Here is a 27,689-nt window from a genome sequence, read left to right on the forward strand (position 1 = left end):
AAAAAACAAAAATACTTAACAAAGTATTTATACGAAATATTTTAAAATGTTTTTTATACAATAATTTTATTAACATAAAAGTCGAAATTAAAATTTTGAATAAATTTTTTTTTATAAATTTTTAATGTTTAACACATTTTTTTTTTGAAGTCTTATAATTTTTTTTTTAATATTTTTTTTTTTTTAATTTTACATTTTTTTTAGTGAAAATAGTTCGCTTAAAAATGTATTTATACGAAATGTTTGAATGTTTGAAATTAAAAAAAAAATATTTTCATCTTAACCGGATTTTATTGGCGTAAGTATGTAATATATAAATTTTTAATATTTAACACTTTTTTTTTTGAAGTTTTATAAAATTTTTAAAATGTTTTTTATACAATAATTTTATTAACATAAAAGTCGAAATTAAAATTTTGAATAAATTTTTTTTTATAAATTTTTAATGTTTAACACATTTTTTTTTTGAAGTCTTATAATTTTTTTTTTAATATTTTTTTTTTTTTAATTTTACATTTTTTTTAGTGAAAATAGTTCGCTTAAAAATGTATTTATACGAAATGTTTGAATTTTTGAAACTAAAAAAAAAATATTTTCATCTTAACCGGATTTTATTGGCGTAAGTATGTAACGGTCTACGTACTATAAGAAATGAATATTTCACATTTCATCACTTACGTTTACTATTCTGCGAATAATTGTAAATTTTCTGTATTTTCTTGTGGGTTTCAGCGGCTCATCAATTTCGTTTTGTGGTTGATAAGCAATTATTTCTCAGTTATAAGCCTTAAGTGCATAATTTTCTGCTGAGAAATTCTAAGAATTTGAGTAAATCAAATAATTCGAAACAATCAGTTTATGACAACGGTAATTTATAGAATATATATATACAAACATATATAAATATATGCAAAGCCATACTTTCACGCTCAGAAAGATGTAAGAAAAAGCATGAAAAAATCCCAACACACCCCCTATTTTGGAAAAAGGGGATTCTCGCCCTAACCTACTCACATGTGCTAGCCAGTGGACACACACACACAAACACAGTCACATGCATTTGTCGCCTGATTGTTTCAAAAACGTGACTGGCAAATCAATTAACCGCCTATGGCGCGGCGTTTAAGTCGCTGCGGTGGAAAATAAATGCATAAAAAACAAATAAAACAAATTGAAACACATTAATTGCCTATGATAACGTGTGCGAGTGTTTTAAAGGCAGGCAGGTGTTAAATGTGATTCCTGTAGAATTAAACGGCTTCTGATTTTTGCGGGCGTTTTTTGTTTCTGTTTAAATTAACACATTCCTTGCAACAATGAAAACCCCAGAAAGCGTCTGATAGGGGAAGTTTAAATGACTTTTCTTATATAAATAGAAATAGAAATCGGCGGCTGCGTCACAGTAAATTACAATTTGAACATTGTAATTATTTTTATGATTTTATTTACAAAAAGTACAACTCAAAGTAGCGTTAAACGGCGGCTGTTGTAAACACAAATTACGTTTTATTAAGGCGCATGTGCGGCAATTTCAAAGCAAATACGCAAAATTACTAAACTGATTGTCAATCATAAAAAAATAATTATTTCGGTTTCTAGGGATTTTTTCTCAAAACTAAAAAACAAGAAAAAACGTTAACTGCGGTAGCATCAAAGCAACTAGAAAAAATTTCCATGCAAAAACTTGACTTAGGTCGGTCAGTTAGTAAGACGGCTATATGCTATAGTAGTCCGATCTGAAATATTTTCTCGGAGATTGTACCGTTACCTTTGACAATGATCTGTGCGAAATTTCGTGAAGATATCTCGTCAAATAAAAAAGTATTCCATACAAGGACTTGATTTTGAACGTTCAGTTTGTATGGCAACTATATGATATAGGGGTCCGATCTGAAATATTTTTTATGGACATTGTACCGTTACCTTTGACAATGATCTGTGCGTAATTTCGTGAAGATATCTCGTCAAATAAAAAAGTTTTCCATACGAGTACTTGATTTTAAACGTTCAGTTTTGTATGGCAGCTATATGATATAGTGGTCCGATATCGGTGGTTCCCCCAAAATAGCAGGTTTTGGGAGAGAAAAGGCCACGTGCAAAATTTCAAAGTGATGTCTCGAAAAAGAAGGGTTCATTTTGCGTATATTCAGATAAATCCACTCAGCTCATCAAGGTGTTCAAGGTTTTAATTTAGTGATCTGGACCAGATGATTGGTTTATGTTTCCTTGTCGCCAGTTGCAGCTCTTCAATAGTAAAGAGCGATGCTTCGTTGGTGGATTCCGTTCGACTTGTCTTACTCTTATTTTATGTGTAGGCATTAACAGTTTTGTCCATTTTATGTGCATTCGATGGGAGCGGTGGTGTCCTGTCCTAGGTGAGGAAATGTTTATTTTCAGGTCTGGCAATGATTCCAATTCCTTCAATGATTTTTTCCTTTGTGGTTAGGGCGTCGAGATCTCTAATGTCTACTGCGGTCTTTGGGTTAAGGTCGGCTACCGTTGCGATTTTGTTTAACGTTCTCTCTGCTTTAAGACGCTATCGCCCTGTCAAATGACCTGTGCTTGCCTGCACATGCGGTAGGTTACGCAAGTGTTGACACAAGTCCTCATCGGGTATTGTAGTATTCAAAGTCGGCCAGCCGATAAACAGGAGTTTATGGAGGTTATAGGAGAAACTGAACCTGTACGGCCAGCTTAATGGTGACATACTTAGGATGTACTTGAAGACCTGCCAGGGGTTTAATGAGATGGAGGCTGTTATCTTAGCTTTCTAAAGTGAAAATACCACTCTCACAAGCAAATTTGTTTATAGCAGTTTTTCTAGTATACCACAATCTGGATCTTACTAGAATCAATCCTGATGGGCGCGAGCCTTTCACAATATTCTTAACACCATTTTTAAACGAACTTGAACTAGTTTTAACGCAACTAACCTTTGGATTTGAATTCGTCGCAAAAATTTTGTACAAAATTACGTTGAAATTGCAAAAAGGCAAAAAATAAAGCTGGACATGCACTGATTAAAAGCCATAAAATTCTGACGAAAACCAAAACCAGGCAAAAAGCGTGCTAAGTAAACTCCAACAACAACAAAAATAACAAGAAATTGAGCAAAAAGTGAAATTCGTGAAATAAGAAATAAAATTCAAATGACACGCAAAAACGGTGTGTTCAAAGTCTAGCGTGATTTATTAAACACAACAAACAACGGCAACAATCACACACACACACAGCACTACAATGAGATGGCTTATTATTCTGACTACTGTTGTTGTAAATGTTATTGTTGTTAAATGCGTTGGCAGTTGGCCAGAGTTTCCCAGTCAACCTGAATTGGCACAACGCCAAGCAAGTTCAACAAACTTGTTTGCGGTTGCTAACTGCGAGAGAGCGCAAACACAACAACAACAGCAAGAGCGATAGAAGTTTGATTGTAACTAACAAGCTAAAGTACGATAGTAGAAGAGGCAAGCAATGCCAAACCAGTGGACGCCCATTTAATTGCAATAAAAAGCGCAGCGGAAAAATGCTTGCAATTGCCGACTGCGCATCGCGCACGCGCAACACGTCAAAGCGCGCGTAATTCACAGCGGGAGTTATTGATACGTAAATGTTTGGAATGGAGAGAAATAACTAAATGTTAAAACAAAAATGAAATTTAATGGCAAAGAGGGGTGTATTTAAGGAGTAAGAGAAAATATTTTTAAATTAAAGCAAATATGAACTAAAAATCAAAATTAGGTAAAAAAAATATTTTAAATAAAAATAGCATAAAATAAATTGTTTAAATTTTAAAAGACAAAAAATAAAAAAAATATTTAAAAAATAATATTAAATAAATTTAAATACAATTTTTTCAAATTAAACCAAAAAAAAATTAAAAAAAAACATATATAAAGTAAAAAAAAAAAGAAAAAAAATATTTTGAATTAAAATTACATTAAATAGAATTATTTCAATTATAAAAATATAAAAATTTTAAATAAAATTCCGATCTATAATATTATTAAAGGAAAGCAAAAATAAAGTAAAACAAAAATTTGTTAAAATACTATATATAGTAAGGCAAAAATTAGGTAAACAAATTATATTAAATAAAAATAATTTAAAAAATATTAAAAGACAAAAAAAATATTTAAAAACCAATATTAAATAAATTTAAATACAATTTTTTCAAATTAAAGCAAAAAAATAATTAAAAAAAAAACATATGTATGTATATAAAGTAAAACAAAAATAGAAAAAATTATTTTAAATAAAAATTACGTAAAATAAATTGTGTAAATTATAAAAAAAAAAAACAAAAAAACTATATATAAAAAAACAAAAATTAAAAACAATATAAAATAAATTTAAATAAAATATATAAAAAAAATTTAATTGCAATAAATAATAAAAAAAATATTAAAAAACCTGACAAATAACATTTCTTAAAAAAAATATGTTTTTTTTTTAATTTCCAATTTTTTGGTCTTCTTAATATGTATAAAAGTGAACAGAATTAGAAGAAAAAATTATTTTTATTTTTTAATTTTTTCCTCTAAATCTGCTCACCTCATAACACACATATTGACCATTTAACGCTAAATATGACTGACAAAAATGAGCGTATTTTCCCAACACCCCGGCGTAATTGAATTGTACATAACAAAAACGGCTCAATGACAGCAAAAACAATAGCAAGAATAACACACAACAACAAAACAAAGATATGCTTTATTAGCAGTTGTTGGCTTAGTAAATTCTTTCTAAAAAAAAGTGGTGTTGTTGTTGTGATGTAATTAGAAAATGTAAAGTACATTTTTAGCATTGTTTAACTCATTAAAAAAGCGCGACGCGTCAGACACAAAACAAACATTAATTGCATGCTCGCAAGCAAAGTTCAATTGCTATGATTGATTTACCTAAAGATTGGTGGAGATGTGGGTGAAGCAAGGAGTGCGAAGAGCACATTAAAAGATGTGAGCACTGAGACAAAAGTAGCTCAATTTGAGTCAAGCGGCGGTGGTTAAGGCAGCTAGAAGCGCTACGGTTGATTGGGTAGAGATTTTTTGTGTTTTTTTTTTTTAAGAAATATAACATTGGTTAATGTGGAGAGTTTATAGGAGCATATTATTTCAGCTAATAGATATTTAATTGAGATCGTGTTTTTAAGTTCTATAAAGTAGCAGTAGAAGTAACTACTTACTCAAAACATTAGTAAAGCTAGCCATTTTGATCCTAAATTTTTTTAGTTACGTCTGTAAAGTATACAGTTAGGCGAAACAAGCAATATTTTATATTATTTTTTCGAAAAGCTGATTAACTACACTTCTCTAATGGTTTATAAAAATATTAATTTGTGCTATTATACATATATATCAGAGTAATATGTTATTTAAAGCATACTTTTAGGCGCACATCATTTTTCTCGTTATTGCTTTCAACCGGCAGTAGATCTACACAGTTCTAAAGGTTTATAAAAAAAATACAATTTTGCAATTATAACATTATTTTCTAAACTTTGCTGTGAGATTTTACAGAAATATGAAAATAAGTTTGTATTTAAAGCACACTTTCAGGCGAACTACATTTTTTAATTATTTCGTTCGCGGCACTGATTAACCACATTACTCAAATAGTTTATAAAAATATATATTTTTGCAAAACCGACCCATCTTATATTATTTATCTTTAAATTACACAAAAATAGAAAAGTAAGTTGTTATTTGAAACATACTTTCAGGCAAACTAAACTTTTCCGTAATTTCTTGCGAACAGCAAGGCATATTACACTTCTCAAATGGTTAAAAAAAAGATGGTTTTGCAAAACTGACGTGTCTTCTATAATCTTTGTTGTAAGATTATACACAAATACTAAAGAAAGTTGTTTTTTAAAGCATACATCTAGGCGAATCATACCTTTTCGTTATTTATTTCGATCATAAAACCTTTTCATACAAGAAATGGACTCAGAGCATTAAAACCCCTTAACTATAATGAGAGTTATCTCCCGGAAGCTACAAAGGGTAAGATAAACCATGTCTAATGCGTTTTCTGAGAAACTTGCGCTAATTTAGTTCAGCTAAAACGACAATAAACTCAAACCTATTTCAGAGTGACGCCTCTTTTGGCACTCAAAAGTAATTTATGTGGTAAACCGCAAGTGCCGAATGTAGCTCAAATATAAGCAGCTTAACTTGAGCGGGAAGTACAACAACTAGAAATAACGCCTAATGCCAAAACTGAGCGCAAGTTATACAGAGAAATACACAAAAAAAAAATTAAATAAAAAAATTTGAAAAAAAAATTAAATAAAAAGCGCAAAGTAAACAATTTAAGCGCTTAAAGTTTACAAAGCTGTTTAATATTATTTATATTTTTTACAAAAACTAATAAAAAACGAAATTAAGCCGCTATTAAATGCGCGCTAATGACACTAAAATCGATCACAATAAGTAAATCAAAGCGTTTAAGTATGAAAACCAAGCAACGCAGCTTAATTGCACAGCTGGTAGGCAAGTTCACACCGTAGTAGAAGGCGCCACGCAACGCGGGGGTATGGCGGCGGCATTAAAAAGGTCTGTCTTTTTAGCCAGAAAATAAAGCGAAACTTGGAAAATACCAAAAAAGCGCCACTAAGCTGAGCAACAAGTTTGGACTTCTCAGTATTCAAAGAGTGGAGAGCACGTGGCGTGCTGGGAGCGCGTTTGTATGAGCGCGGATGCAATGGCAGCTAAGGCGCATTTCCTTACAACGTTTTACAAAATTACAATTTTTTTTTGCGCTACAGTGTTCTTGTTGTTGCACTACCGCATAATTACATGGCTGTTGCCATGGTACCGGTTCTCTGTTATGCTGCTCATGTGATATTTATTCATTATTTCTCTGTTTTACCCACTATATTGGCGCTCCAATGCCCTCGCATACACAGTATGTATGTTTGTATTGGTAGCGCCGCAACATTTACTGCTTATAAACGTCGATAAAACTAGACAACACTCTTATTGGCTTGTGAAACGCTTAACCGCCAACAACTACGCGCACTACAAATACCGCCTAAAGTATACGATATTCGCTCATTAGCCGGTGTAAATTGACAAAGGTGGCTTTTGTGTTGCGCCGCGCGTTATTGACACCGCCAGAGCAGTGAATAGAAGAAGTATACGCCACGGTTAACCGCAAAGTGTGTAAACAATAAATGAGAAAAAAGTGACAAAAACGCAATAAATACAATTAAAATGTATTTTTAAATAATTTTTTTCTTTATCAATAAAGCCACAAAATACGTTACCGCAGAGTGAAAAAATTGTGTAAAAGTCTTGCGAAAAAAGTGAACTAATTAAAGCTACTCAAATTACTTGGCAGTAATTTAATATTATGATATAATTGAAGTCGCTCATTCGATTACAAATGGCGAAAGGTAAAAAATAGTAATAAATAAATAAGTAATTGGAAAATTGTGTGGTGAATACTTGTATGAAAAGCAAAAATATTCAATTAAAAAGTACAAATTTCTTAATAAAAACACATAACTTTACATCGCATATAAAAGAAAAACCACTAAAAATGCAAAATACGCTTAAAAAATAAATAAATAGAAAACTAAAATGAAAAGTAAAATATTTATATACATATATAAAACATGATATAAAATTTAATAATAATAAAAAGGAAGACTAAAAGCAATACTCACATAACCAGCAAAAAAAGTAAACCTCAGTCTTTTTGTAAAAAGTTTCAAGCATACTTTAAGCACTGCCGCAATTCTAGTTTATCATTACAAATGTACCGATAATGCGAACAAAGTGCGCTAACCCAGCTGCTAGTTAACTGCATTAAGGTTATGTTGCACAAAATAATATGCGCTCTAAATTACGCTGCACCAACACGAATTAACTGCTCTTTTACTACATATGTATTGTAGCATTTCAATTTCGTTCAGTAGGTCCACAAAGTATGTAAGTCGTTTGCGCACAGAACTGCCGCAGTTACCGCAGAATGTTTAAGCCAATTTCCCAGCTACTTTCGCGCACGTGTTTCACACATTTTCACTTTCATTTTATTACACTATTCTTATTACACTATTATAAACTTTTTTTATATATTATGCACTTTAAATCACACTCACAACACAAGATTAACTCGAAATTAATCAAAATTCACTTATTTTTAAACAGCTTATTATTTCCTTGTTTGTTTACAACGACGCCTTAAATTTACGTTATTCGATGTTATTGTTTTCATTTACCACGAGTTCGCACGCTCGTAATGTATGATACTCTGTTATATGGTGTCTGCATGTAAATGTCTGCAATAAATGTAAACAAAAATGTTATCGATATATTTTTATTTTAATTACCAATACCAATAATATTAATTAAAGGATATTTTAATGCAATTTAGTATTATTAAAATTTTATTCAAGATGCAATAATTATGAAATACTATACATACATACATACATATACTTATGTACATGTGTACATTTCTTAAAAGAGCATTATTGTAATGAAAAAATGTAAATCGTTAAAAAACTTAAATTAAAATCTAAATTTGCGGCATTTAAAAATATAATAACATTTATGATATAAGTGTTAGTTCGCAATAAGTTTGTACATCCATCATACGGCACTTATTGACAGGTTTGCTAAAGCTAATATTGATTTGTTAAAACTTTTAAGTATTCGAATGTTTAATGTGGCGCTCTGTTCTCATCTATAAATCATTTTATTATCAAAAATTATTACATTTTATAATTTGAAAAAATTTTGAACTTTTTGAAATTTGGAGACTTATGTAAATTATCAGAAATTTTAAATTTGGAGACATTTTAAGATTTTTTTTGTTTATATCAGAAATTATTACATTTTGAAATTTGGAGAAATTTTGTAATTTTTTGAAATATGGAGACATTTTGAGAACTTTTTTGCTTTTACCAGAATTTGTTAAGTTTGGAAAAGTTTCGAAATTTGGAGAAATTTCGTAATTTTTTGAAGTTTGGAGACATTTTGAAAACTTTTTTGTTTTTGTCAGAAATTATTAAGTTTGGAAAAGTTTTGAAATTTGGAGAAATTTCGTAATTTTTTGAAGTTTGGAGACATTTTGAAAACTTTTTTGTTTTTATCAGAAATTATGAAATTTGGAAGTTTTTTGAGATGAGGAGAAGTTTTGTAATTTTTCGAAAATTTTCGGACATTTTGAAAACTTTATAATGTTTGCAGTTTTTTTATAATTTTGGAATTTAAAGAAATTTTATATAATATCTAAAATTATTACATTTTGAAATTTGATAAAATTTTGAACCTTTTGAAATTTAGATAAATTTTGTAAATTAGCCAAAATTATTAAATTTTGCAATATGTAAAACTTTTGAAATTAGTTGAAATTTTGCATTTTTTTTTTCTTTTTTTGAAAATTTGAAATTTGAAGGAATTTTCCAATTTTTAAATTACTGTAACTAGTCTTCTTGTACAGAAAATCATAGATTTTAGAGCAAACATGGTGTTTAGGTGAGGATTTTGATTACAACAAGTATAAATTTTTAACAGAAGCGTTAAAAAAATGTCATATTATAAATATGTAAAATTAGCACAATTTCAATATTTTATTGTCTATAAGTTTAAAAAGCTTTCTAAGTTATTTCCGCTAACAATACAAGAATACTTTAACGTTTGAACGAATATTTTACTCATACAAAAATTATCGATAGATAAAATAAACCAAATTAAATGACATAATATTTTTTGAAGCACTCTAAAAATCATATAAACATATGTTATCAAAACTACAACAATTTATCACTTAAAAATTGCAAATTTCTCTAAATTATTCATGGTACGCATGCTATGTAGGTTCTTAAACGAATATTTTACTCCTACAAAAATTATCGATATTTAAAACACACACAAGACACAATATTTTTATGAATTCGCTGTAGCAATTTGTGCAATAAGCTTGTAATCTCAATTTGCAAATGCTGCGCTTAATTCTTAGCGCAAAAATCCGCGCGAAAATTATAATAAAATAAATAAGCATTTATAACTCATAACTGTCAGAAAATAATTATTCAAATGAGCGCAAGAATTGTGGGTAATTTTCGCAGGCAGCACACAGGCACACGAAGAAAGCAAGGCAAAATTAAAAATAGAAAATACAAATAATAACAAAAACAAAAAATAATAAAATAAAAGAAAATGAAATTGAGAAGAAAAGCAAAAAATGTTTTAACAATCAAAACAAAACCAAAAAAAATTGCCTTTAATAATCAAAACATTAAATTGTGTTGTGAAAACTCGTTTTGGCCACTTAAGAAATGTGTGCCACACTTACGCCATGCTTCGAGAAGCAGCAATTAAGCCCTGCAGACAGCAAAAAATCAAAAATAACAACAAATAAGCAAAGCAGCACAGGTAAAAGCCTGTCTGCTGTGCAAGAAAATGAGTAATACATAATTTCTCTTTTTTCGCAGCACACTTTTCGAATGCCATGCGTGTAAAACACGTTTAATTGCGCTTTAAAAAAATATTTAAATAAAACCAATTGTTTATTAAACGCTTAAAAATAATTGACAAGCGTCTGCCGAACATATAGTGGGTGAAGCGCGCTGGTAAAAGTTAAGGCGCAGCGCGCAAACAAAGAATAATTAAAAATAAAAATAAACGAAAGTGTAATGATTACATTGAAAATTACTTTAACTTGTAAGAATATATTTATATGTATGGCTGCAGACAATTCAATAGTTATTATTGTTGCATATTTTTAATGCCAAAGCCAAGAATTTTGCAAATATCATTTGAATATATCTTGAAATTGTAAACAAAAACATTAACACGCACACATTTAAACAATTAAATGTTATTTATTTGCGCATGAGAATTATGGCAGCAGCTTTGGCCACCCTCATGCATACAAACAAACATATTCTGTGCCCACAAATGGGAATTGTATTTAGTAAGCTTGGCCTCAATTGCGGCCAACGGCCATTTTGGCTGTACTTATGTATGTGAAGAAAAAACTATATTGAAATGTATTGTAAATAAATAATTATAATAGTCAGGCGTTAATAACTGAAGAAATCAATTGTTTGTGCAAATCAGTTGTAGTTAGTGGCTTTGGCACTATGACAAGAATGTAAAAAATTTCAAAGTCAAAGCATCGGGCAGCGCGCGTGCTGAATTGTTTGGCTACTCATTGCTAGTGCAGGTAAACAATTCGCTTATGTTGTTGTTGCCAAGCAAGGAAGGGCAATTCTTTACGAATTTTGTTCACTTTTGCTGGGTCAATCAACTAAATGCTTGTTTCTGGCGTGAGGAACTACTGGAACGACATGCAAACTAGTTGCAGGCGGGTGCGAAAAAGTAGCAGCATTGATAATTTTAATAACTGTGATGCTATGAGTTTAAAAGTGCAAAAAGACTTGTGCAAATTAATTTATTATGCTCTATAATTCATATTCTCAAAACAAAGTTAGCACAGAATCAATAAATTTTTTGCTACAAATCATATTCTCAAAGCAAAATTAACACAGAATCAACCAAAATTTCATTCATTTATAACAATTTTCTTATTGATTTGTTTGTTTACATCAACGCTTTAATTTTACGTTATTCTATAGGATTCGTCTGATTTACTACTAGTTCGCATGCATGTTAAAGCATTACAAGGTGTCTGCATGCAAATTTTAAACTCAACAAAAAAAATTATTTATCTTATTTACAACAAAAAGTAACACAGTTTTTACCCTTAAAAAAAATAAAATAAAGACATAATAACATAAAAAAATTAAAATAATTTTAATACTCAGCCGAAGTACCTGTTGATAGTGTTGTTATACGCAAAATGGAAGCATTTTTTAAATTTATTTTCTCATCTTAAAATTATTATCAAAACTAGAATAAAGAATTAAATTATTATTTTAATATTAAAATCTAAATTTTAATATTGAAATTGTTATTTTAAATTAAAATTACAAAATTTAAAATAAAAAAAAATTATTTTAATTTTTTTAGTCCAAACTCACAACTATTTTTAATCGATTGCTATTTTCCCAAACATCACTGCTACACCTCATTTAACCACTCACTCTCTCAGTCGTTGCACTCAGTAGCTATTTATGAGCAATATCTAAGCTCTGCTGCTGCACCATCAAGAAAAGGGCTGAACTCAGTAACATAAATATGTATGTATGTATTGTACACGACCGGTTTAGCGAGTGAGTAGCGAAGGTTTTTTCATTATTTTCGTTGGAAATGCATACTCATAATTAAAGCGAAATGAATTAAGGCAATAAAAGTGCACGAAAATCACATTTAAAAAATTTCCAAAGTGTTATATAATAATTTTTAGCATTTTTAATGTAAAAATATGGCAAGACTATCTTCAGAAAATTTATTGTTTATTATAACAAATTTTATTTACATAAGACTAATAGCTTGAGACGTGGAACCTGTATATTCATCTATTTTTACGTCTAATTAATAAAAGTTACTAAGCAGAAATTTTATGATAAGAAACCATATTTATTCTTTAAAGTTTAATTTGGAAGCATTTTTTTTTTAATTTATTGATGCTAAAAAGTTTAGGCGTTAATTCGATAAATTTGCACACACCAACAATTTGAAAAAATTTTTTAAATTTTTTTTATCATAAATCTCACTTATTATGTTATTTCACATCCCACTTTGAAAAAAATTAAGCTCTGAAACTTTTACTAAGCGAAAGCTTTCATCTGCTTGAAAGCTTTCAGTGAGTTTAATGTATTATTGTAGCATATTTGTATCCACTTAATACTAGTTAGGTTGTTTTCGCAGTTTTGAAAAAAATTAAGCTCGGAGGCTTTCACTAAGCAAAAGCTTTCATCTGCTTGAAACTTTCAGTGAGTTTAACGAATTTTTGTAGAATATTTGTACCTATTTAGTACTGATTAAGTTGTTTTCGGAAACACAGAAAGCTCAGAAGCTTTCGCTAAGCTAGACTCTCGTAAGCATGAAGGCGTCTAAGGGTTTAATGCAATTTTAGATCATGTATGCTTGTACAAATGATTATGCTGATTAGTTTTTTCGCAATAAAAAAAAGCTTTTGCGCTTTCACTAAGCTAGAATTCTCATATATTTTCAAATTTTAGTAAGTTCTACGGATTTTTGGAAGAGGTTTGTTAATGATAAGGATTAAAAAAGTTTTTTTTTTTTTAACAAAGAAATCTCAGAAGCTTTCACGAAGTTAGACTCTCATATGCATGAAGGCGTCTGAAATTTTAATAAATTTTTTAAATATGTATGGATGTTAAGTTTGGTATTAAATAATTTTTTCGCAAAAAAATGAAAACTTCGAATTTTTCACTTGGATAGAATTCTCATATGCATGTACATTTTAGTAAGTTCTATGCATTTTTGGAACAGGTTTGTTTATAATACTGATTATAAAAAGTTTTTTCCGTAATAAAGAAAGCTTCGAAGCTTTCACTAAGCTCGAACTTTCATATGCATGAAAGCTTTAAGAAGTTATGTGCATTTCTGGAAGACGTTTGTTTGTAATACATATTAAAAGTTTTCTTAAGCAAACAAATAAAGCTCTGAAGTTTACATTAAGCTAGAATTTCAATAACTATGAAAGATTTAGTAGGTTCAATCATTTTTGAGTTATGTATGTTTATTGTACAGAATAAAAAGAATAATTTTTACTATGATAAGAAGCTCTGAGCTTTCACTAAGCTACAATTTTCATATGCAGGAAAGCTTCATTGCATCTTAAAGACATTTATACAATGCAGACTAAAATCTGATTTTTGCAAGCATTTTCCTTTTTCTCTATAAGCTTTTAAATGGCAAAAAGTCACATTGGCATCAATAGTCGTAATGAAAAGGAAAATAAAAACAACTAACAATAGAACACAAGGTTAATATGCCGCTAAAAATCACACTAAGAACATGTCAAATGTGTGATAAGAAAATTAAAAGGCAAACAAACAGAACGCACAAAAACACAAATTTACACACACATGTACATATTAGCAAATATGAATGCATAATTAATAAAGTTGGAGTCACGATAAATTTTGTGATAATTTCTTTGTGCTGTGGTTTTTTATTGTTTACGTTGTTTTTGTTGTAATATTGCAGTTATAGCAACGCTGTATTTGCCTATTCGGCTTTTTATCTTTATTTATATGCCATTTTCCGTGTTCCTAAGCATTTACAACGGCACTTTTATTGGTTTGGCGGAAATACACACGAATGAGTTAATAGCTTTAGAATTAACTCAATGAGTAAGAGAGTTATTTGGCTGCTTGACTGACAGTTGTGCTCACTGCTGATATTTCTGATAAACGAAATCAGTATTTGCAGCGCTCTGACTAATTAATTACCCTACTGACTGACTGGCTGACACTTTCGCTCAATCTGCTACAAAGTAGCGGTACTTATCTAAAAATTCGCCGTCAAAAAGGGTTTCGTTTACACCCATAAACGAATTAAATAAACATTGAGCACTTGTGTCATAAATTTGGCAAACAAGAAAATAGTAAGCTGAGGAAAAAAGTATGTGCAAAAAAACACCGCAAATAAAGAACGGTACACAGCAGAAACGGGTAGGCATAAGAAGTATGCAAAGAAAGCGTTGACGTCTAGCAACTATTTTTGACAGATGACAGCTGTTTACAAAAATAGACGTCAGCTCATATTAGTTTAGCTGAAAACGTACTTATGCGTTGATAATTAGGAAATGGAAAAACAAATAAGCGTTTGTTTACGGCTACAGTTTAAATTAGACGCACTGCCTAAGTATTTATAACTTGATAATTGAGAAATCAGACTTGTGAAAATACATATTTACTGTTTGATTGCAATTATTAATAAAGATAGTGTTCTAAAACTGATTTTTAGCACAGCAGATGACGACTCCCAATGCTTAGCAGCTGACGAAGTCTATTGACAAAATAATAATGAATAAATAATGAAAAATAAATGTGATAGACAAGAAAGAATGTCATCTTCGACTGCACCGCAGCTATAACACGCTTCACAGATGCATTTTTTATGACATAAAGGGTATAAAAATGTCTATATATTGATTTTGATTAGTTAGTTTGCACGGCAGCTATATGCTATAGTGAACTGATCTGAACAATTTGTTTGGAGATTGTATCGTTTCCTTGGACAATAAACCACACCAAGTTTCGTCAAGATATCCTGTCAAATAAAAAAGTTTTTCATACTAGGACTTGAGTTTGATCGGTGAATTTGTATGGAAGCTATATGCTATAGTGAACCGATCTGAACAATTTCTTCGCATATTGTACCATTGCCTTAGACAATAGTCTATGCTGAATTTCATGAAGATACCTTGTCAAATAAAAAAGTTTTCCCTACAAAAACTTGTTTTCTGTCGGTTAGTTTGTATGACAAATATACTTTGTAATTTCCCGATCTCGGCGGCTTTCGACAAATGAACGTTTTTTGGTGAGAAAAAGAATGTGTGCAAAATTTCAGAGCAATATCTCAAAAACTGAGGGACTGATTCGGGTATATGATGCACATGGCTAAATCGACGCAGCTCATCAAGCTGATCATTTATATATACATATGTATATATTATATTATCTATAGGGTCTCCGACGTTTCTTTTGTGTGTTTACAAATATCGTGGCAAACTTAATATACCCTGTGCTAGGCCTAATTCTTCAAATAAATTAAAAATGCGAAGCGCCAAATGTTTCAAACTAACAATATTATCGAAAATCGTTTTTTTTTTTGGTTCAAGCAAAGCATTTCCACTTATAAGGTGTTCATACTTTTAGTTAATTATATAAAAAAAATCATAACATTGCATCGCAACAAGCTTCAAACGGATAAGCTGAGCACTTAGCTAACAACTAATTGTGGATTCATATGGTGACCCAAACAAAGTCTATCAATTATTATGTCTAATTTTATACAAAACAATTTTTTGTTGCTTAAACATAACGGCGACAATTTTTATTGCTAATATGCGCATTAAACACTTGCACATGATTTCAAATGATTTGTTTATTCGTCTGCTAGTTGACTAAAAGCAAATACACAATGCATGACAACCCTTAACACACTGCTAATGAAATATTCACGTGCAATTACCACGGGTTTAAAATACTTCTAGAGGCGCAAATTCAATTGAATTTTACTATAATTATAACAATTTTCTAAACAAATACAACACAAAAACTTTAGCAGTCGTCATTGACACATGGCAATTCGCACAATCGATTATTTTACCTAGCAATAATGCATACTTTACCAATGAAAGCGGCCAATTTGACGTTTGCTTTAATTATTGAACTTAATTTATTGACAGGCTAATTGTCAAATGCCGGCTGGTAGCAAAGTTTAATAAGCCTTATTCTTAAACATTTATGCGTATAGGAAATTTTATGTTATGACTGTTAAGGCTATTGGGGAAGAGTTCTGTGGACAGTTTAGAAAAATGTATAAATTTTAAAAGTAAAGAATTCTATAATTCTAAATGCGGTGTTTTATATTGAATTAGTTAAATTGCGGAAAAAGTGTTTGCATAAAGATTTGTGACTAAACACTAGCAGCGAATGCCAATCAGCTGAGTAGTGACAGCAAAAAATTACGCATACGCCCTGTCAGCTATGCGAATTGTCTTGGAAAGTTTATAAAAATAAGCAAGATTATGAAATTAAAATATTAATTTTAATTTGCAAAAAAAATTTTGTTTTTAATTTGCAAAAAATTATATATAAATTTGAACCAAAAATTAAATTTTAATTTAAAACAAAATTAATTTTAATTTGAAAAAAAATTAAACAAACAAACATACATACATACATATGTACATAACTTATGAAAGAAAATTAAATTTAAATTTAAAAAATTAACTAATTAAAAAAATTAAATTTTAATTTGAAAAAAAATTATACATACATAACTTAGGAAAGAAAATTAGATTTAAACTAAAAATTAACTAATTAAAAAAGTAAATTTTTTATTAAAAAAAATTAATTTTAATTTGAAAAAAATTAATTTTAATTTGAAAAAAATTAAATACAAATTAAATTAAAAAAAAATTTTAAATTTTAATTTGAAAAAATTAACATAAATTTGAACAAAAAATTAAATTTTAATTTAAAAACAATTAATTTTAATTTGAAAAAAATTATACATAAATTAGAAAAGAAAATTAAATTTAAATAAAAAAATTAACAAAATTAAAAAAATTTAATTTAAATTTAAAAACAATTAATTTTAATTTGAAAAAAATTATACATAAATTAGAAAAGAAAATTAAATTTAAATTAAAAAAATCGACTAAATAAAAAAAATTTAACTTTTGTTTCCAAAAACAAAAAATTAAATTTGTAAAAAATTTAATTAAAATTTGTGAAAAATTTAATTAAATTTGCAAAAAAAATTAAATTTAAATTTGCCATTTGAAAATTTAATTTAAAAAATTTACACAACATTGAAAAAAGACAAAGTTTGAAAGCTTATAAGAATTGCGAGATTCGAAAAAAATAAATTGAAATTTGTAAAAAGTTAAATTTAAATTTGCAAAAAAATTAATATAAATTTGCAAAAAGTTAAATTTAAGTTTTAATTTGCAAAAAATAAGTTAAAATTTAATTTACAAAAAAATTTAATTTAAATTTGCAAAAAGTTATTAATGAATAAAAAATAAATAAATAAAACAAATTAAATTTTATAAAAAAATTTTTAAAAAAAAAATAATACATAAAATTAAAAAAATCATTTTAAAATTAATAAAAATTAATTAATTAAAAAATTAATAAAATTAAATTAATTAGTTAAAAAAATTAATAAAAATAATTAATTAAAAAAATTAATTTTATAAGCAAACCGCCAAACCTACTTATCTTTGAAATTATCTTACAAAAAGTAACATGTTTTTGAAAAATTAAAAAATTGTTTATTGCCGTACTAGAAATTTCCTGTCTAAAGTGATTTGCTTATCAGCAGACTATCATTGTAAATATAAGACTGTATGACTACAAGTCATTAAAAATTAAACACAAATATTAGTGCTCGATATTTCAAAAATGCAAGATATCGATAACACTTATGACATAATTATAAATTGAGTTAAGTATCAAAGATTTATAATGAACTTGTGCGCTGTTCACATGCAGCAAATCCATCACTTGATGTGATTTTCAAGCACAAACAATGACAGGGTCTTAAAATGAGCGAAAACACTGCAAAGTACTCATATCTAGATTTATATAAGCGCAATAAATCTCTAGTTCCTCTAAACAAGTTAGCATAACTTTTGAGAAGGATTACTAAAGCAGGCAATAACAAATAAAACCAAAATTATTGACAGTTAATAAATTGAAAAACAGAATTGTGATAAATAAGTGCAGAATAAGTTATTGTTGGCTGATAACGGCACTTGCATGATTAATTACGAATATGCATTACTTTTGGCAGCAATGAAATACGCGCATGCAACAAATTAGCTAAAGCCAGGTGCTGCCACGCACGCGCTTTCAAAAAAAAAAAAATGAATAAATTAAAAGTGATATTTCTGCTGATTTTAATTGTGTTTGAGTGGCGCGTGTACGAATCTGTTCATCAATTACATGCATGCGTTCAAATGTTAGATATATTTATATATTTGCTTATTCGTAAATTAATTTTTCTTTTTTCGTTCATTTACTGATAAGAATGCGTAAATTGGTTTGGTGATTTATATTGACCACAGTTGGATAGGTAAAAAAATGATGAATCACATAGCAAAAAATGTGCTCAGCAATGAATAAGAATGATTGTTCTGCGGCTTCTTAACTGTGTTGTATAGTGATGCGAAAAAATGTATTAATAATGAATGGTCGGCAACTGATATAATTTTCTCAATGGTTATTTAACATTTTTATATTTCATATTTTACATTTTCTTTCATTTTTTAAATTTAATTTTTTTGCAATAATGTATATTTAATTTTTTTTATTTTCATTTAATTTTTTAATTTTTTTATTTTTGATTTTCATTTAATTTTTTAATTTTTTTATTTTCATTTAATTTTTAACTTTAGTTATTTTTCATTTTCATATAATTCAATTCTTGGAAAAACGTTAAGTTAAAATTTTTTAATTTACAAAAAAATTATATTTAAAATTGAAAAAAAATTATTAACAAATAAAAAAATAAATTTTATTAAAAAAAATTAAAGTTTATTTACAAAAAAAAATTTATTATAATTAAAAAAAATTATACATAAAATTTAAAAAAAAAAATCATTTTAAAATTAAATAAATAAAAAAAATTAGTTATTTAACATTTTTTATTTCATATTTAACATTTTCTTTCTTTTTTTAAATTTAATTTTTTTGCAATATTTGTATTTAATTTTTTTTTATTTTCATTTAATTTTTTAATTTTTTTAATTTTTTAATTTTTTTATTTTCATTTAATTTTTAACTTTATTTATTTTTCATTTTCATATAATTCAATTTTTGGAAAAACGTTAAGTTAAAATTTTTTAATTTACAAAAAAATTATATTTAAAATTGAAAAAAATTATTAATAATAAATAAAAAAAAAATTAAATTTTATTTAAAAAATTTAAATTTTTTTAATATTATAAATTAAAAAAAATTATACATAAAATTTAAAAAAAAAAATCATTTTAAAATTAAATAAATAAAAAAAATTAGTTATTTAACATTTTTTATTTCATATTTAACATTTTCTTTCTTTTTTTAAATTTAATTTTTTTGCAATATTTGTATTTAATTTTTTTTTATTTTCATTTAATTTTTTAATTTTTATTTTCAATTAATTTTTAACTTTATTTATTTTTATTTTCGTATAATTCAATTTTTGTCAAAAATTAAATTTTGCAACCTTGTCTCATTATTTACGGCAAAATTATGCACATTACTGTACCACTTCGCTGCTATTTAAACTAACCACAATCTATTATGTAATACGTGCGCCTATTATTTAATTGTAAAACTAAAGTTAAATCGCATGTGTTTTCAATTTGTTATCATTGCTATTAACGGTCTATCAAACCGGCGTGACTGAGCTGCTAAGAGCTATTTAAATTATTATTTTGCAGTATTTTTTCGTTTTTTGTCAACAACACTTAAGGTGTTGGCAAGAACGCACGCCAAAAGGCAAATTAATAATGATATAAGAATAATAATTTTATTTTTAATAATACATATGTACATACAAATTGATAAACAAGTGTATATACTAAATGTATATACTAACTATGTGTGTGTTGTGTTAGGCGCATAAATGACATTGAGCGAAGAGACTTTATTATGAAATTATCATGAATTATTAAATACAGCTACAGACAACTACGCTACATACAGTCATTTGCACGTTGTATACAGTTACGCGTCAACGGCACTGTTAGTGCGACCCCACTCACGCCAAACAGCTGTTTCAAGCGACACCCATACCTTATTTATGACAGGCAATGCGCACACTCTGCCAAGCAGCAGGCGCTCAGCAACACTACCAGCAGCGTGTTCATAAATCATTTCGCTCAAAAACCGTTACTCTTGTCGCTCCTGTCACTCTGCACTCACCCACAGCACTTTATAGTTACACGCGGTACACTCATCAGTCATCGCCGCACAGCGCTCATCAAGCTTCACAGTGTAAATAAACAATACTAACTAGCATTGCTGTTAGTTAATGATTATTTTTTGTTTTTGTTGCTGTAATTTAGCACTTGTTGTTCAATGTAATGTATAGTAATCACGCTGATAAGTAAATAATAAATAAATGCGCGCTTTAATAATAATAATAATTTATTGACACTTTTTGTTGTCGTCGCTAGCAACTTGTATTTGTTAGAATTATTGTTGTAGGCGCTCGTTGTTCAATGAGCAATTCGTGTTCCGTATTACGTAGATATTTAAATTGTAGCTTTTGTCTTTGTTGTTTTATATGTGTAGTATTATTTTCATGTGTTAAAGCGGCGACAGTTGAAAAATGTTTGCATCAAAAGGATTTTGAAATGTTATTAGTGGCAACCTTATAGTTTAGTGAGTAGTTTGAGTGTTTTTTTGTTGCAATATTTCCCTTCAAAAATAATTTTTGTAAACCATAAAACCGTTATTTATGCTAAAAAATCCAATCTACTCAATCATTTATTGAGTGCAATGGTTTTTCACTCACTCATTTACCGTTAATTGTATTTTCTAACTAAAACTGAATAACTAAAACTGAAAATACAATTAACGGTAAATGAGTGAGTGGAAAACCATCACACTCAATAATTGATTGAGTAGATTGGATTTTTTGGCATAAATAACGGTTTTATGGTTTGCAAAAATTATTTTTGAAGGGATCAGTAGCACTTTTGAAATATTACAACAACAAAAACATTAGTTTTATTATTACATACTACTCAATTTTACACTCATTAAATTTTTTTCAACTCAAATTATTTACGCATTCTGTTGAACAACTCACAACTTAACTAAAAGTGAGTGAGTAGTAGTCTTTGAGGGCCGTTTTCTCAATGTCTGCTTAGCAACAATTTGTCAGTTAAGTTCTGGTTAAAAAAAAGATTCTTTACCGTAAGTGATAGTCTTGGTTAATTTAACCAGAACTTAACTGAAAGATGGCTGCTAAGCAGACATAGAGAAAACGGATCTAAAACCAAAGATTATTCTACTTAAATTCATTTCAAGTCCAAAACCACAAAAACAGGTTCCGAATCGCTTAAAAAATGTAAATTATTATCAAAAATATTATTCGAGCATCTCAAAAAGTCGTATGCAATTTTCAAGTCGATCGTGACGTTTCAGCGAAATTTTCCAAACCGACTATGAAAACAGCGTTGCGAGAAAAACACTTTTAAAGTTTTGGGAGTTGTTTATATTGAGTTGAAAAATTCCAGCAAATTCGCTCTTATCTCCGAAGATTAATATAACGCCTTACTGCAATCCTTAACTAATTTTAACCATAAAATTGTTGCTCCTAAAACATCACTTTAATATTTCGCATTTCCAAGCAATAAAAATAGTCAGCTGTAGTTCATGCTTTGGAGCAGTAACACAAGTCTTCTGTATATACAGCACTTGCTGCATTTTTTCACTAAATTGAAATTTATTTACCCAATCTCAGTGTCATAAAACAAGCATGCTTGAAAATAAAACTACTAAAATTTTTGCTCTGCCGAATATTAATTACACCCGCACGTAAGAGATTTTTTGTGGAATAGATAAGCAATTTTTTTTTACAACTTCTATAGTGTGTACCATGTTAATGGCGATAATTAAGCTCGTAAAGATTTGCATATTGGCATATGTACTGAAAGTTAATGAGCCAATTGAGATATTAGAATAAATACATTTCTCCTTAGAACACGTGAATAGTGTGTCAGATTATTTAAGCAGACGTATAATCCCGCTCAACTCTCACTCAAACACACTTTTCGCGTTTAACAGGTGTTGGTGTGAGAATTTTCCGCGAAATTATATTTCGTCTGAATAAAACAAGCTGGCAACGCATAGCAATGAATTATAGTATTATAGTCGTCTATATAAAATTTATGAGGCTTAGCGAACTTGCAAATTACGACTGGAGTAATGGAGATAAGTTGATAAATTTTTTTTTGTACTTATAAATAAAGAACGGAAAAATTTTAAATAAAAAAGTAATACAAATTAAATAAAACAAAAATTAAAAGAAGAAAAAAGAAAAGCTCTAAGAATCACAAAAACTTCAAAAAAAAATAAATTATTTTTCTCAAGCAAAAAAGTATTTAAAGTCTGAATACAAAAATTTAAAATAATATATTTATTTACAACATTAATAAAATAAAAAAATGGTAAAATATTTAAAAAAAATTTAGCAAAAATACTTTTTAAAGACAAAGTACTAAAAGTTTAATACAATATATGAACAAAATTTATAAAACAAAAATTAAAAAATAGAAATAAAAAAATAAAGTTGATAAAACCATAAAAAAAATAAAAAAATTTAAATTCTTTCACACAAAAGTTCAAAAAAAATATAAATAATATATTATATATTTTTTTCTTCTACAAAAATTTTAATTTTTTTCAATACTTTTTTCAACATTTTTAACATATATCAAACTCCTGATCTCTTTCAGAATATAATGAAACGTTTCTGGAGCAAACTGTCCATTATATTGAATATGTACTACATCAGCCATTGGCACGTGAGTCACAGCTATGCGAAGAGGATACTACCGGTACAGCGTTAGATGAGTTTCCTGAGCTTTTCACAGGTATGTATGTTAATGATGACAAAAACAACAATATAATAAAAGTAAAAAGTAAACAAGTCAGAAAATGTACATATTTCACGTGCGGAGAGCATACATGCATAAAGCTTGCAAGTAGAAAAAATATCGGCAAACAGCTTTAAAGCTATGCGTAAAGCTTACAAGTAGAAAAAATATCGGGAAACAGCTTTAAAGCTTTGCGTAAAACTTACAAGTAGAAAAAATATCTTCAATAGCTTTAAAGCTTTGAAAGTTCAGTTGATCTAAATTGCTAGTGCGGAAATATAAATACAAAATTATTTAAAAGTTAGCTACTATTTTTTACTAGCTGTTAAAAGCGCAGAAAGTTGTAAATAATTCACAGAATTGTATAAAAAAAAAAGCTCAAAAGCTTTTTGCTATTTTAAATAAAAAGCAATTAAAATTTTGCTGCAATCATATATGTATATACATTTTTAAAAACTATATGCGTAAAACCATAACTTGTTAACTTTCAAAGCTTTAAAGCTTAGTTTTTATAATTCAGCTTTAGGTCAAAATGAATGTTGAACTCTAGAATTCCGAAATGCGCACTGAAATTTTCAATAATTTTTATTTAAACTGGAAAAATCTCTATCATACGCAAAAGCTTAGTTTTAAAGCTCTGGAAGCTCCGTTAATATAATTTTCACATATAATAAATGAATAGTTATTTAAAAAGTAGTTGCTGCTTTTTACTAGCTATTGAAAGCTCGGGTAGTTGTAAATAATGTACAGAAATTTATGAAAACAAGCTCGCAAGTGCTTTCGTTATTTTTAAATAAAGATAATAATTAGCCAAAAAAATATTTCGTTATTTTTGAAAACATTAAACGAAAAACCGTTTAACCAGTTAAGCTTTCGAAGCTTCAAAGCTCAATTTTTCTTATTCAGAATGAGGTTGAAGGAAATTCTAAACTTTTCAATTCAGAAAAGCATGCTAATTTTTATTTATATAATATTTCGATACATTTGAAAACACTAAACGAAAAAACTTAGCCAGTTTAGCTTTTAAAGCTTCAAAGCTCAATTTTTTTTTATTCAGAGTGAGGTGAAGAGAAAGTTATGAACTTTTCAATTCAGAGAAGCACGCTAAATATATTTGCGCTCCAGAAGCTTACAAGCTTTTCAACAATTCATAACTAGAGTTAACAACGTGAGCTCTAGTTCTGCATCTGCTTAGAAAACGTGAAAGCACCAAACTTTCCAAATATGCAATAAAGAAAGCATGCTTATGGCGTAAATTTAAAAAGCTCAGTTCAAAAGTAAAAGTTTTAAAGTAGATCTCTGGAAGTTTTGAAAGCTCAAAATGTTGAACTTTTAAAAGTTTTGATTTGAGCTTTTGAATTCGACAGTAAACACTAAATGTATTTGCTGTTAAGCTGCTTAAAAACTTTTAAAAAAATTTCAGTAATTTGTAAATAAGTTTAAATTTTTAGAAAAACCTTAAAAAGCTCGAGTTTTGCATCAGCTTACAAAGCATGAAAGCTGCATTATACAATGTAAAATTCAGTAACAAACAAAAACATTCTAAATTATCAGGTTTTGAAAGCTTTGAGTTGAAGGAAGTTAATGTTAAATGCTTCAGTGAAAAAAGCCCAGCAGATTCTTTCGTGTAGCCCAGTGTTATGTATATAAATATCAACGTGTGAGCTATGTATAATAAATAGCTTATCTCACTAAAAACTTTAATACAAATATTTATTGTTTTTATAACATTTTCACTACGCTTATCGATACCAACACATATTGAAATTATAAGTACCCTTCAGGGTTCGTCAATTTTTTTTTTAATCAGCCGGCATCAGTAAATTTGCAGTAAAATTCTTTTTAATTGTTTTATTATCAACATTGTAAGTGCCGAACTCAGTGGAATCCAATTAAAACGAAGGGAAAACCCGGTAATTAGAAGGTGGTAGCAATCTGAAGGAGGCGATTTCTGAGATTATTTATAAGAGGCCGAAAATTGACCGATTATAAAATATTTACGATTTGTAGCGTTGTTTTGTTGGTGTTGAATTTTTACGAAAAAACTTATAGAATAATAGAAAGTAGGAATTATAGAACAATTCTTAAAGCGTAAAAATATTATGTAAAAAATAAAATAATAAGGTATTACTTTTTGATAAAAATTTGTATTTTTCATGTTTATAAAAAATGGATAAAGTTCTACTTCTTTCACAAAAATTAATAATTTTGATTATAATAAATTGATAATTATAAGTAAAAAAATTTATTAAAAAAATCAAAAAAAAAATTATAAAAATTTATTAAAAAAACCAAAAAAAAATTATAAAAAAATTAAAAATTAAAAAAAAATTATAAAATTAAAAATTTTAAAGAAAATTAATAAGCAAAAAGTTTAGATATTACAACTTAAGAAAACAACAAAATTTGTAGGAATGAAATTTTTTACTAAAAAAATTAAAAAAAGTATCGCCTTTTGCTAAAATTCTAGCAAAAAAATTAATTTTATGATAATAAATTTTAATAAAAAAAACATTCAAAAATCACTTACCAAAACTTAACACTCTTCTACTCCGCACAGTGGAGCAATTGCGTCAAGGCTGGGTCGTGTTGCATGTCTTTGCCGCCGTCTATTTCTTCATATTGCTCGCTATTATTTGCAACGACTATTTCCTGCCCACCGTCGAATGTATATGTGAAGATTTGAATTTATCCAAAGATGTCGCTGCGGCGACTTTTATGGCCACCGCCACCTCAATGCCCGAATTCTTTACGAATACGATAAGTACGCTCATAACGGATTCGGATATGGGTTTGGGCACGATTATCGGCTCGCTGATGTTCAATACATTGGGCGTGGCTGCGTTGGGGGCGTTGGTCGTAAAAAAGGTAAGACAGTAGTAGCAAACGCGGCGTATACGCAACCAGTTATATTTTTATATCTTAATTTCTCTACCATTTTAAAACGCTCTTTCACAGCCCGTCCAGCTGGATTGGTGGCCTATAGCGCGTGATTGTGTCATATATAGTTTTAATACAATTGTACTCATCATACTCGCTTGGGGCGGCTATGTCAGCTTCACCGAGTCATGCATCATGATGGGTTTCCTCATTTTCTACTATTTGCTCACGTTTAACAACAACAAATTTATGCCAGCCATACGTGTTTTCGTGGAGGACAAGATGAATTGCTGCATATCGAAGCGTTATGGTGAGTAAACATGAGAAAAAAAGCTGGAATAAAGAAAATAAAATACATAAAATAAAAAACTTTAAAACGCAAAAAAAAATAAAATAATTTTAAACAAAAAACAATGTTTTTTATGAAATAATTTAACAAATAAAAAATAATAGTTTGAATAAAATAGAAAAAAGTTCAGAGAAAATAAAATATTTAAAAAAAGATTGAAAATATGGATTGAGCAGAAGAAAGATATATTAAAAATGAGAAATATATTTTAATGAAAACTGATTTTCAAAAAAATATTAGGCATTAAAAAATTTAAGAGCTAATGACGATAATTAATCAATAATTGTGGACTCTTCTACTTAAATAAATACATATTAAATTATATTTTATGCAGTTATTGGTACTTTAATATTTATTATTATATTTTTGTCAATAGTAATAATAATTTTTTGGTATTTATTTGTAATTTCTTTTAATTATATTACTTTAATATTTTAATAACTATTTATTTATTATAATATTTTATTTATTTTTCAATTCTTTTTTAATTATTTTTTTTTTTTATTTTATTTTATTTTATTTTATTTTTTTATCTTATTTTTTATTTTAATTTTATTTTTTTATTTATTTTTAATTAATAAATTTTTTTATTTAATTTTTTAGCAAATATTTTTTTTTCAAATATTTAATTATTATTATTTTAATAATTTTAATTATTTCTCCAGTATTTGTATATTTTTATTATATTTTAACTATTATTTAATATATTTTATTTTTAATATTTAATTGTCTGCTTCTACAGATTTTACCGAGCCACCAGAGAATAGCGCTAAGGCGCGACTGCCGCTTAAAAAGGATCATCTGGGCGGTGATGGGCTTTTTGTGATAAATTTACCCGATAATACCTCATCGACAGTCAATTTGACGCATTCAAAAAGTTGTAAGTTCATAAAAAATTATAAAAACATGTAAAATTTCGAAATAAATATTTTCATTAAAAAGTTATGATATTTATTTTATATAATTAATAAAACTTAAAAAACAATTAAATCCTAGCAATATGAAAAATTTAATTTTTCACAAAAAAAAAAAATCAAAAAAATCCAAACAATATTTGAAAAAATTAAAAAAAAATGTTATGAAAATTTTTAATTATGTCGATTTTTAAAATAATTTTGAAGTTTTTTTTATGAAAATTTTAATTTTGTCGATTTTTATATTTTAGGTTTTTTTGAAAATTTTAAAATTTAAAAAAGGTAGATTTAAAAAAAATAAAAATGATTTTTTTATTTTT

The 27,689-nt window shown here is 27.7% G+C and overlaps 1 protein-coding gene and 1 long non-coding RNA gene across 7 annotated transcripts in view; one reads left to right on the top strand and one right to left on the bottom strand.

Moving 5' to 3' along the window:
* Positions 1–25,842, bottom strand: part of LOC120774002 — a 134,487-nt gene extending 108,645 nt beyond the window's left edge. For both annotated transcript variants that reach the window (XR_005705209.1, XR_005705210.1), the window contains exons 1-2: positions 25,757–25,842; positions 7,676–8,290 (exon numbers count right to left, since the gene is read on the bottom strand). This is a non-coding gene — a long non-coding RNA (uncharacterized LOC120774002). The remainder of the gene's footprint in view (positions 1–7,675; positions 8,291–25,756) is intronic.
* LOC120773997 (sodium/potassium/calcium exchanger 4) overlaps positions 1–27,689 on the top strand; it is a 37,425-nt gene that overhangs the window by 6,840 nt on the left and 2,896 nt on the right. For 3 of the 5 annotated variants that reach the window (XM_040103269.1, XM_040103270.1, XM_040103271.1), the window contains 4 exons: positions 23,086–23,223; positions 25,787–26,094; positions 26,185–26,416; positions 27,198–27,335. In XM_040103269.1, the coding sequence (XP_039959203.1) occupies positions 23,086–23,223; positions 25,787–26,094; positions 26,185–26,416; positions 27,198–27,335 (816 nt within the window). Of the gene's footprint in view, positions 1–6,982; positions 7,403–23,085; positions 23,224–25,786; positions 26,095–26,184; positions 26,417–27,197; positions 27,336–27,689 lie in introns of those variants that run through there. The other 2 variants (XM_040103273.1, XM_040103272.1) reach the window with 2 other exon arrangements.

This window comes from Bactrocera tryoni, chromosome 4 (genome assembly GCF_016617805.1).
Source record: "Bactrocera tryoni isolate S06 chromosome 4, CSIRO_BtryS06_freeze2, whole genome shotgun sequence".
Taxonomy (NCBI): Eukaryota; Metazoa; Arthropoda; class Insecta; order Diptera; family Tephritidae; genus Bactrocera; species Bactrocera tryoni.